The 16,329-nt window shown below is 52.9% G+C and overlaps 1 protein-coding gene across 2 annotated transcripts in view; it reads left to right on the top strand.

Moving 5' to 3' along the window:
• The window catches only part of NFIX (nuclear factor I X), a 211,710-nt gene that overhangs the window by 78,715 nt on the left and 116,666 nt on the right, over positions 1–16,329 (top strand). Inside the window, exons 7-9 of one of the 2 annotated variants that reach the window (XM_074287689.1) lie at positions 3,024–3,146; positions 5,489–5,664; positions 13,270–13,338. In XM_074287689.1, the coding sequence (XP_074143790.1) occupies positions 3,024–3,146; positions 5,489–5,664; positions 13,270–13,338 (368 nt within the window). Of the gene's footprint in view, positions 1–3,023; positions 3,147–5,488; positions 5,665–13,269; positions 13,358–16,329 lie in introns of both variants that reach the window. The other variant, XM_074287764.1, reaches the window with a different exon arrangement.

Here is a 16,329-nt window from a genome sequence, read left to right as displayed (position 1 = left end):
GACAGGAAAATGATGGATTTCTGTGAAGTGTGAGGAGATTCTGTGCACAACGCCTCTAAAATCCAGCTATACCTCTGTGCACATATGAGTGGGTATGTCTGTGTGTTTGTTAGGAGGGCACAGAGACACCCTGATACATGGGAGCCACAGAAGTGGGCATGTTTGTCCCATGGGTTGTGAGGTCAGGGTTTTATAAAAAATGGGAGCGTGTGTTCAGGATGTCCTGACAGGTCTGCACGAGGGCATATGTGAGGGGAAGCTGGCACATTACCTGCTTATACTGCATTGTGTGGACACTTGGGTATCTGGGAAGGAGGGTCCATGCTTGATACTTTGGAGAGCGTGGAGCTTAGTGTAGGGATCTTGTGGGCAGGGCAGGTGAGCATTGTCACGGGGTGACTGGGTGTGGGGATGGAAGGAGGATCGTTGCACAATATTTGGATGCAAGAACATGGGCACGTGGGTGTGGGTGTGAGTGTTCGTGTATGTGTGCACTACCCGGGATGGGTGACATACAAATAGGGATACCTGGCTATGTGAATGTCAGGCTTCTGATGGGACCTGGTTTGTATTCAGGATGAGTTAGGGACCCTACTTGGTGGGAAGCCCTGTTGCCTTTGGAACATTATTGGAGCTTTAAAGCAAGAAAGTGGGGCAATATAAGCCCTGTGAACTAATATGGGCTGGGCTGGGGTCTCCCTTCTTTGAGTGGAGTTATTAGTCGGTGGGGAGAGGAAAGTTGGGGGCTTTTCTGGATGTTTTTTTGCTTTGTCTTTCATTCCTGCCTCTGCCCCCCAAATGCTAGCTGTGTCTCAGTTTTGTTTTACTGTCCAGGATGGGCAGATAAATGCTTCTCTCCGTGTCCCCAGAGGGGCTTTGAGATCCTCAGGTTCTTTCCAAAATTTGCCCCCCGGGAGACAGCTGCTGCTTTGTAGAGGTTCCTGGGGCCACCTCCTAACTAGGCTAGCCAAAACAGGGGTTCTGGGTCCTTGTCTTGAGAGAATTGGTGGGAATGTGAATGAAGGGAAAATGAGATCGAAGAAGTGAGAAAGTAATTGCAGAGATTGAGCTGGGGAGGCTAGAGGGCAGGAGAGAAGGCTTCCAGCTCCATTGCCAGTGAATGAATGTATAAATGAATGAATGCATGAAAAAACATTAAGTGCAGCGGGCTCAACTAGGCAGCTGCTCCTTCCTGGACTATAGAAATCGTCCCGTGGGGAGGGGGTCGAGGGTAGTGGTGCCCAAGTGACAGTGCCATGAAGTTGGCATTGGACAGTCAGCCCCATGAGACTACGAAGCAGTGGGGCGTGGGGGCCCCCTCTCTGCCAGACTGTTCTCCAGTAGTTCTCTGCTCCCCCCCATACCAATATTCCTCTTGGAGCGAGGGTTCTCCAGTGCCCCCCACCCTTCCGCAGCCCCTACTTCTGTGGACAGCTGCCCTCTGGCCCTCTAGCTCCTGAGTCCCTCCTCTTCTCCTCTTATTTCCTTTCCCCCTCCTCTCCTTTTCTCCCTCATCGACTCTATTCATGTTGTTCCCTGTGCTGCCGACAAATCGCCAATTAAGCAGCCCAGCTGCAGGACCAGGAACAGCTGGGGAGGTGCTGTGTGGCAGTGGGGACAGCTGTGCACAGCTGGCGGGAGCTCCCCCACCCCCACTGTCATGCCAGCTATCAGGTGGCACACAGCTGCCGCCAGATAACACTTCTGCTGGTGACTGGAGCTCTCCTCCTCCCTTCCCTTCCCTTCTCTCCTCTCCCCACCCCCCACCCACCTCCCCTTGGTTGCAGTCTGGATGGCTCTCACATCCTTTCAGCTTGGCTATCCCCTGAAGAAATCAGCCTTAGAGCCTTTGGCTCCTCTTTTCTCCCCTTCCCAACCCTGGCGCCTCTCAGCTCACCTCCTGCCTCCTGTAACCCTTGCCACCAAAGCCAGGTCCTTCCTGCCAAGGGGAAGGCACTGCCCCCGAGCCATGCAGAGTAGCACCTGCTCTAACCTGGCGCCATCCAGACACCTTACCAGCTAAACCCAGGGGCAGCTGTAATTGCCAGCCCCAGAGCTTTCAGAACTAGGGGCAGGCAGGGGCTCCCTCTGCATCCTCATTTCAGCCGGGGGGCAACCCCAGAATCAATGATGACATCTCCAAGGAATGAAGAGCCAGCCTGTCTCTCCTTCCACCACCTCCCATTCCCGGAGTAGTTCTCGCTCCAGTCTTATCTGGGCATGGGGGAGAGTGTAACAAGCGCCTTCACTGTCAGCTGCCCTTTTCCCTCACGGGGAGATGGAGGAGGATGATTTTTTGCTCTTGTCCAGGGTTCCTGTAGACCCAAATCCTGCCCTTCCTTGAGGAATCATGGTCTCAAGGTCACTGGGTACTCCCCTTCCTGCATCCGTGCTCAGTGAGAACAAAGAGCTGGTTTTGGGGTTTCCCTGATCCCCCCTCTGGGTCTCTGTGCAGCTCAGTTGGAAGCATATGTGGCAGATCAAGCCCGCTCCTCATACCCAGGAGACCGAGAACAGGAGGAAGACAGGAATGGGAAACGGGGTGCAAGGGAATAGGGGAGATGTGGAGGTAGGGTGGGGGGCAAACCTAAGGAGCAGTCCCTGAATGCCTTGTCCCGGGAGCCCCACAATTCCTCACCACCTCTGTCCTCTTTCTGCCACCCCTGGGAGGCTTGCCCTGACTCCAGAGATTCTCCTGCGCATTTCCCCTCCTGCACTGGGGTTGACAAGTCATAGCTTTCACAGTCTGGGCAAGGCTCACCAAGGAGGCGAGCATGGGCCCCTTCCTGACTGCCTCCTCCCCGGTGCTCCAGTGGCACCCATAACCCCACAGCTTGGCAGGTGGAATGCCCTTGCAGGTGAGGAAGAGAAGGCAGGAGAGGGAAGGGTAGGGGAAAGCAGGGCATTAACAAAGACCTCCAGGCTTTCTCATCCTTCTCATGCTTCACTGCACCCCTCTCACCCTCACCTTGCCCCCAGGCCTCTGCTAAACCCACCCTATGTTGCTGGTTCCTCCCCCCCAGGCCCGGCTTCTCTAAAGAAGTCAGGAAAGCTGGACTTCTGCAGTGCCCTCTCCTCTCAGACCAGCTCCCCGCGCATGGCTTTCACCCACCACCCGCTGCCCGTGCTAGCTGGAGTGAGACCAGGTGAGAACCGAGGGGGGGGAAGGGGGGGAAGAGGGGGCGGCCGGTGGGAGGGGCATGGGGGATAGCCCCAGACTTGCAGGGGCGTGCTCCCTCTCCTCCCTCCTCCCCTCTGCCCCGGCTCTCTGAGTAGGCCAGGCCAGGGCAGCAGGGCATGACATGGGGGTGGTCCCAGGCTGGGAGGGGTATCTAGGCCAGGGCAGGGCAGGGAGGCTGGGGAGGTTGAGAGGGGTGGGCTATGGGAAAGAGTAGGTTTTAAACAGTAGTGGTCACCCCCAGCCCTCTCAGGGGGTCAGTGGAGCAGCCCAAAGCGGTGGGGATGCCCATTCCCCCTTCTCTCTTTCTGAGTAGGGCAATTCAGGACAGCAAGGAAGGGAGGATGTAGGGCATCTTCTTGCCTGCTAGTTGAGGCTCCCAGGGAGGCAGGGCTGGGAATTCAGGAAGGTCCCTGTCTCCACTTCCCCCTGACCTGTGCCCGGAGGCTCCAAGGTCACGGTCCTAAGGGGAGGGAGACAGTAGCTGTGGGTCCAGGACCATTCCCCAGAGGTCCCTTCTTCCCTCGTGTCTAAGGATGAGTGCTCTGCTCCCATTTGGGAGCTGCTTCGTTTCTTACGGCTCCCTTACCCTCCCGTCTCCTGGCACATCTCAGAGCCCTCTCAGGCAAGCAGTGTGCATGTGTGCTGGGTGAGTGCCATGAGGATGCTCCTAGTGAAGGGATGTTGCCCCCGGGCCGCCCCCTTAGTTCTACCCCTGAGGGCTGCCTGATGTCTTCTCTACAACCTAAGAAAGGTTCAGCCAGTGTGATGTTGGGCGAATCCCCCGACCTCGGTTTCCAAATCTGTAAATTGAAGGGATTGGACTAAGTGGCCTATTAGGCCCATCCTAATCCTAAATTAGGATATGAACTCTGAACCTGTAGCCAATTTTTTTCACTCTAACAGATAAGACGGGGAAGAGCCACCAGTGACCTGGGCAAATGGGCTATTTTGGAGGAGATGGCAGATGGGTAGGAAGTGAAGGGGAGCAGAGGGCTCACAGTCAGTCCCGGCTCACTTCTCACTGCTCTGGTGCACCACCAGCATGTTCTCTCTAGACCATGGAGACATCCCTTGAAGGCCCTTTTCAGGACCTTCAGTTGTTTCTTAGATGCAAGCCCAGCCCAAGGAAGAGCAGCAAGGATGGGGAGCTTAGTTCCTGGTAGCTCCCACTTCAGGGTTCAGGGCCCCCTGGCTAGGAGCCCAGAGGCAGGAGAATCCAGGAAAGGCAACACTCATGCTCAGGGAGGAAAGGAGGGAATGTGTCTGGGGTGGGGGGATCTGCAGGCAGCCCCCTCCCATCATCTTGGGCTCCAGATTCTGCTTTTATGAACTTCAGAAAGAAGCCAAACCTCCTTTGCCCCCTAATGAAACTAAGAGCAAAAGCTAGTTGATTAGAACCAGACAGGCAGGAGGAGGGGAAAGGAGAGGGGGAGGTATGGGAAGGCTAAGGGGGGGGAGCAGGGAGGACAGTGTGTGTGTGTACTTGTGTCTATGAAGTGTGTGCTCATGCCTGTGAGAGCCTTGCACACGTGTTCGCCTCTGGCAGGAGTGTGTCTTTGTGTACACTCGTTGCAGCAGCCCGTGCTTGGGCCTGTAAAGGAGGGCTGGAGTGCATGTACGTAAGCCTCTGAGATGAGGTCCAGTGATACGATGGATGTGTGGCTGGATATCCACAGGGAAATGTAGCTGACTCTTGGGCAGCCTCCATCATCTCCTAATGGCATGAAATATTGGCAGAGCCCTCAGCACAGTGTCTGGCACATAGGGCACGTATGAAAGTCTTGTTCCCTCCTCCCAAGGCTTCTCGGTGCCTTATGGGGTCAGGGAGGTGACTAGTTTTCCTAAATATGAACTTAAGTTTTAGCAGGACCTATCAGGCTTGAGACTTTGCCTGTGGAGACCGCGAGGATCTCTGTTTGTTGTCTGAGGACCTGCTTAGAGGCTGTGAGCTAGGCAAGGCTGGCTTGTCCCAGTGGGTCGGTGGTTCAGCCACGGGGACTCTCCGTGCCATCTGGGTTGGTGAGGGGTCTGGCCCCCCACTTCCCCTGCATCCAAGATCCAGGGACCAGGGGGGTGTGAGATGGGGCTGTGAGGGGAAGGCTTGGCATTTGTGTGTGGCCACAGGATGTAGATGAGGAGCGCAGATCTGGGTAGAAGGCTGTGGCGTTCCACGTGGCCCATTTTATCAGCTGTTTCCCGCTCCCAGCCCCGTCCCACTTAGCCTTCTGCCTTCCTACTTGGCCCCCAGCCCTGCAACCCCATCACAGGCTTCTCTCTTCATGACCTCTCTTCCTGTGGTCCCTCCAGGGAGCCCCCGGGCGACAGCCTCTGCTCTGCATTTTCCCTCGACCTCCATCATCCAGCAGTCGAGCCCTTACTTCACCCACCCGACCATCCGCTACCACCATCACCATGGCCAGGACTCACTGAAGGAGTTTGTGCAGTTCGTGTGCTCGGATGGCACAGGCCAGGCCACAGGGCAGGTGAGCTTCGAGGGAGCCCCAGAAAGCCTGGGTTGCGATCTCATCCCTCCCGTCTTTCTGTCTGTCTGCTGTCTGTCTGTTTGTCTACCTTCCTGTCTCTTGGAGCCAGTAGAGAGACTGGTGAACCCCGAATTCCACTTAGAGGCAGGGCAGGAAGAAGCCAAAAGTCCCCTCAAGCTTGACTTGGGGGAGAAAGGCACGGAGAGGAAGCACTTGAACTAGAGCCTTGTTTTCTCGGACATATCATGGAGAGCCCAGCCCCAGCTGTAAAGAATTAGGACTCTGGGACGATCCGATCCCACAAAGGGGTCTTCTCCCAAAGGAGCTCCTCTGGCAGCCATGGTCTTGCCTCCTTACTGGAGCACTGGGGATCCAAAGCAGTAGTTCCTGAGCCACCGATGGATGGTGCCATGTAGCAGGAAGAAGAGGGTTCTTTTTGGGGAGGGAGTCTTCAAACTACACCCTTTCATGTCTCTCCATTACAACCTAACCCCTGCCAACTGAAGAGGCCCCGTTTGGGGCCTGAAATCCAAGTAAGGAAAGGAGAAATCCAGGAGGCTTCAGATCAGAAATATCCATCAGGATGCCCCAGAACAGTACTCCAGTACAGACATGGCTACTGGGCAGGGGATTTAGCGCCAAGCCATCTCTCTTTTCACAGAGTTTAACTCTAGTTTTCATTCGATTCTCCCAGGTTTGTCAGGACGGGAAGTGAACGTCATTAATACTCAATGTCTAGGCCCTTCTCTACCTCTCAAGTCTCCACCCTCTCTCTTCCCATCTTCCTTTCTTTCTTAGGACCTTTTTCCTTTCCCCTCTTCCCTTTCCATCCTGTGGGGGTATCTGTTGCTGATCGTGTAGCTCATTTCCTGGCACTTGGCTTTCCTCCTACTCTTCATTTACCTCTCCCTCCACTGTCAACCCAAAAGTATAGGTTTCAGGAGAAGAGTTCAGATAATCCTAATGACTTCTAATGTTTTCTGCCAGTGTTTGTTTGTATTATAGAGCCATAGGGATCAACCTCCTATTTTCTAGTCCTAGAGGAACTCAGAGCCAGGGAAATGGCTCTCAGAGAACAGGGAACCTTGCCTTCTTATCACTGGGGGCTGCACAGCAGCCCTACAGCTAACCCTAGAGCTGACAGGGATAGAGACCAGGACAGAAGTTCGGACCTTTTGAAACTTATTCCAGTGCAAAGAAGCTTTGAGAATAGATTGACATCAAGGCAGCTCTTGAGGCTCTGGAGATTCTGTTTAATCTCTAAAAGTCTCTGGGCCTGCTCCCCCTTATCTCCCCATGTCGTTTCTAGGCCTGATCTGACTTTTCTGGTCCTGCAGACCAGAATGACCCACTGAGAAGGTGTAACTCAGTAGACTGAACTTAGTGTTGGGACATCATGCAAATGGCCCTTCACCTTAGTCACTTTGACCCTGTGTTGACTGCTGCTGATCAGCCCCATCTTGAGTCGCTTCTCTTGGGGGTAGAGGATTCTTTCCCTTCAACAGAAGCAGCCTCCTGCCCTGACAATGACAAGCACAGTGGGGAAGACGGCACAGGGATTCAGATAGCCACAGCATCTGTGCTGGAGAAGCCTAGTGAGGCGGGGAGGGATGGCCTTGAGATAATGTTGGTTTTCAGGGCTGGGGGAATAGTAGGAAGAGGGAGAAGCCTCACTGCTTGGGATCTGCAGGAACCTCCGAAGGCAGCTGTGGCAGAGCATCCAGAGGCTCCCCAGAGAAAAAGGTACCTGCTAAGGTTATCATAAAGATAAACCCAATCTGGGTGGAGATGGGTGAAAGGACCAAGGCCTTAGGGCCAACCTAAAAGAGGAAGAAAGCTCTATGTAAGCCCTGGCTCTTAAAGCCAGAATGGAGAAAGCCCAAGTCGAAGTGGAAACACAACTTGGAAGAGCTCTTGGAAGAGGCCCTAGGAAAACTCGCTCCCACCCAGACCCCTTCCCCTTTATTTAAAACTTCTCTCCAAACACAAGAAGTGAAAAAGAAACAATTGAGAGAACAAGAAGTGTTTGTGATGGTTTCTAGAAAAGCTTCCCTATCAAAGATGCTTATTGTGGCCAGATTAACGAGCAGAGCTCAGTGGAAAGGGTACTGGACCTTAGAAGGCTCGGATTCCAGTTGTCACTAGCTTTGGATCTCAGACAATTCCCTTCTGTTTTCTAGATTTCTGTTTTCCCTCCTATGAAATGAGTCAGTTGAATAGGATAAGTTTTCATAGTTTGTGATTCTAGAAGGAAAAAATCAATTGAAAATTACTTCCAAAATCTGGATCTTTTCAAATGACTGAGCTTGGATGCCAGGCTCAGGTCAATGGGATTTAGACTTGTCAGTTATTTTATAGAGATACTGAATGATCCTAAAGTTCTCTTCAAGCTGTAATATCCTGTGAAATCCTATATGACAATTCAACTCACATTTATTAAGTACCTGCTGTGTGCAGAGTCCCATTTTGGACAAATATGTTGGAAGAAGAGAAAGGAACAAATGTTACGTGCATCCTTCCCAAAGTGTACTTGGGGCCACTCAGCTGATTCCTGTGAAGCTCTTGGATTCAGTCCCTGTGAATTAGGCCCTGATTGAGGCAGTTCTGGGGAAGAACCAGACTGGTCTGTGGCTGTCAGGCCTCTCTTAAGTGCTTAAAGCTCTATAAAAATGTGAGTTATTATTATTGTTATGATTATTCTCTTATCACAATGGGACGAGACTGGGGAGACAAGGCAAAGTGATTACTGTCGTAACTCAGGAACATTTGTGATCTGTTCCGTGTTTGTCCCTTCACATTTAAAAGCCTTTTCTCTCTGGCTTTTTCTGTTTACCTGGGGAACGGGGCATTAGTGGAGAGGCAGACTTTGGGGATGACTGCCACTAACTCGGCAGGGCTCAGGTCCAGGACTTCCCAGCAGTGTTCTTCACTTGGAGAGTGGAACAGAGGGTATGAATTGGTTATGTCTGTCAGAGACTGCTGCTGCTTGGGATGGACAGACCGAGTTAAATTGTATGAGCCTGTAGGCTACTTTCTGAAATATCCAGGGTCCCTCACCTGTACAAATAGAGCTCCACTGTGTGGATGAGGCTGAGGGATCTCACCCAGACCTAAGGACATCCTCCCAAGTGCCAGATCTCCCTTAGCCACAGTCCAAATGGGATTTGCAGTGTAGCAAATGCTGGAATAGGAGAGGATGGACCAGGAGAGCCTGAACATCACCCTTGACTCACTACTTTCCAGGAGGAAGAAGAGGGACATGGATTTGAATAGCTGTTTTGAGGAGGAAATGCTAATTCCAGCTGGTGGTCATATTGCTGGAAGAAAGGATGGGGAGGAGAGGGGATGGTCAGAATATTCTCCATCTTCTCTCTCTGGATAGAGGAAATCAAGATGTCCGGAACAACTGCCGGAGGGACTCAGGTTGGATGGAAGCAAGCACTAGCTTGGAGGCTTTAGACAGCGGAACTGCGATGTCTGGGTTTCCTTTTCCAGTCAGTGTTTCAGGATAAGAGGCAGAGTGATTTCTCCGGGAGACTGTTATCCAGAGGGCTTCTGATGCTGTGGGGTGGGAGAAGGAGGTGTCAGAGCTCTGTCTTCTCAGGAAGTTCTGCTTCATGTGGACCATGCTGGGGGCCTCGGGCACGGAGGTCCCTCTTCCCTCTTTCCAACAGGCCCAGATCCAGCCAGGCCAGAGGAGCCTCAGGGGGAGGGACTTGGGGGTGAGGGGGAGTCGTGGAGGGTGCACAACACAACGCCGTCTTTTCTTTTCACAGGAGACAGTGTGCAGGAGCCATATATATATCCTGGTGCAGCTTCATTTACCGCTTTTTTACACAATAATCAAAACATGCATTTTGAAAGAATTCATAATTAAAACATTTTCCCGACCAAGAATGACTGATAACCCAAAACTTAAAGGAGGAAAAAAAAGAGCAACATCTGAGAGACCAAAATGAGAAACTAACCCCCTGCCCAGCCCAGCCCCTGCCCCGTGGAGGAGCCAAATACTGCATCTTTAACGAGGGAGCCAGTGCTCCGTCAAGCGAGGCTGTGCCTCCTAAGGGAGCCGCCAGCCCCGGCTCAGGGAGCGTGTGTCTGTGTGCCATGTGATGTGCGTTCATACGTCACTCTATTTATGTTGTTCGCAGCCTAACGGTAGTGGCCAGGGCAAAGTCCCGGGGTCATTTTTGCTACCACCGCCGCCTCCAGTGGCCAGACCTGTGCCCCTTCCTATGCCTGATACCAAATCCACCAGCACTACCCCAGACGGCGCCGCCTTGACTCCTACATCACCCTGTAAGTGGACGATGACAAACCAAAATCAAACCAAAAATCCCTGGCACACCAGCACCAGTCAAATTACCCATCTGAGAGCTTCAGGACACAGCACAGAGTCCCAGACCAACCGTGGCCTCCGCCCAGCCAGCACCCCCACCAGACTCCCCACTGCCTGCTGCTCCGGGCCCCTCCGGGGGGCGGGAGGGGGCACGGGCCAGGGCGGGGCTGGCGGGGAGGGAATGGGGGGTGGGTGCAGCCATCCCATCCTCATGCGTGATTGCTGTTTTTTTTCTTTTTGTCTCCTTGTTCCTCCCACCCCTGCCCATACAACCCTAAAAAACAAAAGTCAAACCCGAAGCCCCCACAAAAACAACAGCAAAAAAATAAAACAACGTTTTAAAGCCCCACATGAAACAAAATCCAGTCTCAATCACCATCACCTTACCACCATTCCCTCTTTACCTCACCCTTCATTTTGTAAGGCCTTTAAAGATGCAGTACCTTCGCCTCCTCCCACCCCTCACTCCTTCAGTTTTACATTTGGTTTCTCATTGTTGTTCCTCTTATTTTTTCTCCCCTCCACCTCCCCTCCAGCTCCCAACACTCATCCTCCCACCCAGAGGCAGGGGCAGGGAGCCCCGAGCCTCGCCCCATCTCCCCGAAGTTTCCGAAGCAGCAAAAAGTTTTGGCAAAGGGAAGAGAGAAATTAAGTCAAAAGGCATAGTGGGCACGTCGGCCCGGAGACAGGGAAGGGGACTCCAGGAAGATTGAGATGGGGCTTTGGTGCGGAAGTGTCCAAGGTGGGCCGGGAGCCTCTGCCTGAAGCTCTCGGTTTCCTGTAGATTTCTAGACTGGGGCAGGGGGGGAGGGGGAGGGGGCAGTGGCAGGCTCATTTCTCCATGTTTTTCACTGGCTTGTTGGCCTTTTTTATGTCTCTCTCTTCCTCTTTCATGGTTTGGTTCTTTTATCTCCATCTTCTTCATGTTTTCCCCCTGTTTCCATTCACCATCTGACCCACAGGCTTGGTCCTTGGGAGAAGGGGGGGAGGAGGCGCACCCTGAATTGCCAGGGCAGGGGCCTCCACTGGCGAGAGATGGAGAAGAGTTTGGTGAGCATGTGGTCTCTGGTGTGTGTCTGGTAAGGGCCCGGCTCGGGCCCAACAGCGGAAACTGGGTGGGGACCCCATCCCAGTGACCCAACCCTAAGCAGTTTCTCTTTGCCCTTCTGGAGAGACAGGAGGCAAAAGCTGACACAAGTTTCAGCCAGCCACATCCTCACGGCCCTCCTTCTTCCTTCCCCATTCCCGCTCCCCGGTATCACGAGCCCTTGCAATAATAGCGGCCCTCAACCTCAGCTCCTGAGGACATCAGGGTCATTGGCCTGATTCAGCTTGTCAATCCCAGGGAACACGATTGTATTAAACTCAGTCCCTCCTGGAAAGGAAGAGTCCACATGATTGTCGGGGTAGGGAGCTTGGGCTGAGCTGGGCCTCCTGGTCAGACCTTTGCTGAGCTTCCAGCTTGCCTTTGCCTCACATCGCCCAGAACTGCCCAGAGTGGAGAGGAGCAGTCCTGGACTAACCTTGGAGAAATAAGGTCTCCTTTTTGGGGTGGCCAAAGATTCTCTCACTAGCCCCTGGTGTGGAACAGGCTGGAAAGTGACCACAGCCACAGTCTGTGCCAAGGGAATTTTCCCTCCTGCCTCGTGCTGCCCTAAAGCCTTTTGCCAGCATAGTGTTTATTACGGTGAGAGAAGCTGTTTGTGGGCCTAGAGGAGCACCTGGGTTCCCTAGGCAGAGTGCCTGCCTCTAGTGCCCATCTGGTGGCTGAGGCAGGAATAAGGGGACATTGGAGCTGCTAGAGAGAGAGCTGGTGTTCCAAGCCCTTCTACCTCATACTCTGGGGCCCTCAGAAGAGGTATAATTTGGGGCTTGGAAGTGGGGTGGGGAGGGAAGTATCACAAGTCTGGCTGTGTTAAATTATAGTATGAGTATAAATGTGCATCTGTGTGATGAGAAAGACAGAGAGGGAAAAAGAGAGAAAGAGAGAGGAAGAGAGAGGAAGAAAGAGAGACAAAGACAGAAACAGAGAAAAAAAATTGTGTATGTGAGGGAGAGACAGAGACAGAGAGAGACAAAGACAGAGAGGCAGAGAAAGGGAGAAAGCAACAGCGACAGAGGGAGAAAGTAACAGACAGAAACAGAGAAAAATGTGTGTATGTGAGAGAGAGACAGAGACAAAGACAGAGGCAGAGGAAGACAGAGACAGAAGGGAGAGAGACAGAGACAGAGAGAGAAAGGGAGAGAAACAGAAACAGAGACAGAAATAAAGAGACAGAGAGAAAGGGACAGAGACAGAGAGATAGAGGGAGAGACAGAGAGAGAGACAGAGACAGAGAGAGAGGGAGGGAGAGAGAGAGAGAGAGAGAGAGAGAGAGAGAGAGAGAGAGAGAGAGAGACAGAGAGAGACAGAGAGACAGAGAGACAGAGAGAGGGAGGGAGAGAGAGAGAGAGAGAGAGAGAGAGAGAGAGAGAGAGAGAGAGAGAGAGAGACAGAGAGAGACAGAGAGAGACAGAGAGACAGAGAGACAGAGAGAGGGAGGGAGAGAGAGAGAGAGAGAGAGAGAGAGAAAGAGAGAGAGAGAGACAGAGAGAGACAGAGAGACAGAGAGACAGAGAGAGGGAGGGAGAGAGAGAGAGAGAGAGAGACAGAGAGAGACAGAGAGAGAGAGAGAGAGAGGGAGGGAGAGAGAGAGAGAGAGAGAGAGAGAGAGAGAGAGAGAGAGAGAGAGACAGAGAGAGACAGAGAGAGAGAGAGAGAGAGAGAGAGACAGAGAGAGAGAGAGAGAGGGAGGGAGGGAGAGAGAGAGAGAGAGAGAGAGAGAGAGAGAGAGAGAGAGAGAGAGAGAGAGAGAGAGAAACAGAGACAGAAGGGAGAGAGACAGAGACAGAGAGAGAAAGGAGAGAAACAGAAACAGAGACAGACAGAAATAAAGACAGAGAGAAAGGGACAGAGACAGAGAGATAGAGGGAGAGACAGAGAGAGAGACAGAGAGAGAGAGAGAGGGAGGGAGAGAGAGAGAGAGAGAGAGAGAGAGAGAGAGAGAGAGAGAGAGAGAGAGAGAGGATCTGGGCAGGGAAGGGCCCCTCCTAAGTTGGCCCCTTTGGGCAGTGCCTAGCTGGAAGGGATGGGGTGGTGATAACATTTCCTAACCGAGCCTCTCTCTCTCAGCAGCCCTCGAGGGCAGTGTGTCCGGGTAGGGGGGATAGGCCAACTTGGACTTATCAAATCTCTCCCTTTCTCCTCCCTCTCCCTCCCCCCACAGCATTCTCAACGACAGGCGCCTCCTCTGCCAACCGGTTTGTCAGCATCGGACCCCGGGACGGCAACTTTCAAACATCCAGGATGACTCTGCCCATCAGCCATGGGCATCTAGGTGGGCAGGAAGCCGGCTAATGGACCAAAACCTGTTGTCCTTACAGTCCCGGGGCCTTGGTTCCACCTGCAGCCTGACCACTGGCCATTGTGCAGTGTGTGAGTGTGTGCGTGCATGTATGTATGGGGGGGCCTCTACAGCCTCTAAGGTTTCTTCTCACTCCAAGCTATCATCGTTTTTCTCAAGCCTGTGACTGGGGGGTGGAGAGAGCTGTACCTGAGAGAGGAAGGGGCTCCTCAGGGAAAGGGAGAGCCATGCCATGGGGAGCCCTTTCTGCTGTCAGGAGCAGGGTCGGTGGGCAGGAAGAAGGCCGAACGGGAGCCTGGGCCCAGGGTTTCCCTCCTCCTGGCTGAGCCTGCCTCCCTCCCCAGGCAGCCCCCAGGCTCACAGGCTAATCAGCTAATTGGCTAATTAGCCCTGGCAGCCCAGGCCCTGGGGGAAGGCAGCCAAGGCCACAGTGCCGGGGCTGGGCTGACTGGATGGGGAAGGCTGGGAAGGCCTCGGAAATCTGAACTTCAAGGCCTTCCAGGAGGAATAGGGCACCGTACTGGGGGACTTGATTCCACTAGTTGGCTCAGCTCTGGCTGGGGTTCGGGACCCTCTCCACTGTTGAAGCTTATGGGCCTGAGAGCCTGCTCGGGAGAATGGGGCAGAGCAAGTCTGGGTGGGCTCAGGACTCCGAGGTTGGCAGCTCTTTGACTGCTGCCTACCCTCTCAGGATAACAGCCCCCTCCCCCGGTCCCCCACTCAGTCCTATTTGGGAGAGAGGAAGCCCCCCCCCCAAAAAAAAAGCACACAAGCACACACACTGAGTCTCTACAGTCTTACAGGGATACTCAGATAAGACTGAATTTAAGAAAGGCTCTTGACAAAATGAGGAGCAATTTTCACCCTCTCCCATGTCCCTGTCCTTCACTTCGAGCATCCCCCTCCCCAAACACACACACACACACACACACTAGTGCAGAGCACATACCAATCTCCTCTTGACTTTACAGTCAAGTCTATTGGAGCTCCACCCCCCCCTCAGATTTGTCTACCCTTCCTCCTGAGCCTTGTGAGAGACCGCACAGCAGAATCCAAAGGGAGGAAGAAAAGAGTGGGTGAAGAATAGAAGCCAGTCCTCTTTCTGCTAAAGCTCAGTGTCTTTGCCATCAGGCCTGCATCCAGAGAAAGTTAGTTGAAATTTTGTGTGGTTTGGGTTTCTTCCCCCTCCCCTTTCCTCTCTCTTCAAAAAAAAGAAAAAGAAAAAAAGAAAAAAAAAAAAAAAGGAGAAAAAAAGCGAAAAAGAAACAACTTTGTCAAACTTCAGAACTTCAGAGCTCCCTAGCGGCAAGGAGGGGAGGGGAGCTTCAAACCCCCCTCCCTGCCTCCCACCCCCTCTCCCCGGAGTCACGTCTGACCCGTCTGGTTTCCCAGAGCAACCAGACATGATGTAACACCCAGATGAACTTGAACTTGGGGTGTTGAGAAGAAAAACAATGGCCCTGAGCAGGGGCTGGAGCCAGCCCCCTCAGCTCTGTGCCAGGGAGGCCGAGAGAGCCCTGCTGGCAGAGTACTGGAGAAAGGGGGGAGGAAAGGGGGGAGAGAGAGAGAGGGAGAGGGAGAGAGAAAGAGACAGAGACAGAGACAGAGAGGAGAGACAGAGACAGAGAGGCAGAGAGGAGACAGACACAGAGAAAGTGGGGAGAGAGACAGAGAAGGAGGAGGGAGAGAGAGAGAGGAGGGAGAGAGAGAAGGGAGGAGTGTAGGCAGAGGAAGAGAGGCCAGTTGGGTTTCCACATAGCTCTAGGCTAGGCAGAAACAGAGGACTGAGTGGATCCCCCTCCTGCCTGTCCAGAGCCCTGGGGCCTGGGCTGCTCTGACAGCGCTCCACGGATGACTTACATTGTACCCCACCCCCACCCCAAATTCTCTCCTGCAAGTTATTTGGGGTCAAGTGTTCTCCTAGCCAAGTCAAAGGTATGGGAAGTTTGAGAAAGTTTCCCCCCTAAATATTCCTACAAGGCAGGGGGTGCTGGTAAATAGGTGTCTGTGTTTGGGGAGGGGGCCAAAAGAGCAGGACAAACTGTTAAGTCCCTTGGGCTTGGGGTCTGTGCTCTGTTGGTTAAAGTTGGGGGGGTGCTGTTACCACAGTAACCAGTGACTTTAGCTGATCCCCCTGAGCACCAGATGGAGAGAGAACAAAAGAGTGAAGAAAGAAAAGAGAATTCCAACAATTTGCTCCCTTTCCCCAGGCAGTGCCTTGTCCCATGTTTTAATCAGTTGGGGAAGAGACAAGGAGGAGTGTGCAATAAGAGGCTTCCATTTGGGTTCTCAAATTCTGAGGGCGGGGTCTGACCCCCTACCTGAGCTACTTATTAGTAAATGCCCTCTGCTTGGTCTCCGGCTCTGAGACTTGAGTCCTCCCTCCTGCTTTCATGGATAAACGTATCCATCCACCCAACTCTCCATCTCTCCTTTTATTCATCCCTCCCTCCCTCCATCCTTCCATCCAGTTGTATACACAGTGCAGGAGACGCTGGCTTCTTGGCTCTTTGCAGAGACATATTTCCTTAACCAGCAGCTGCATCCCACAGCTCTGCCTTCTTTGTCTCCTTCTGGGACTAGGGATTTGGTCCCAAATCTAACCTGATTCTAGAAAGGTACTTGACTTTGGGATCTCGGAAACAAAACCCAAACAGTGCTAAAACAGGACTTCCATCAGTGCTTCCTAGGCCGAGGGAAAGCAATAGCTTAAAGTGGAAAAAGAACTTTCTTTCTCTGGACTTTGGTCTTTATCAGTGAAATAGGGAGGCTGGGGGAGGAGGACCCTAGATGTTTCCAACATGGAAAGCTTCTATTCTTAAGCTCTTTGATCCTAGCATTAAGAGGGCTCAGAGTGTCAGACTTCTCCACATGAGGAACTCCTTTAGGTTTAGCCCCATCAGCGCTCTCCCTTCTCCCTAG

This window comes from Sminthopsis crassicaudata, chromosome 1 (genome assembly GCF_048593235.1).
Source record: "Sminthopsis crassicaudata isolate SCR6 chromosome 1, ASM4859323v1, whole genome shotgun sequence".
NCBI lineage: Eukaryota > Metazoa > Chordata > Mammalia > Dasyuromorphia > Dasyuridae > Sminthopsis > Sminthopsis crassicaudata.
Note: the sequence above shows the minus strand (reverse complement) of the source record. Positions and strands in the feature narration are given on the sequence as shown.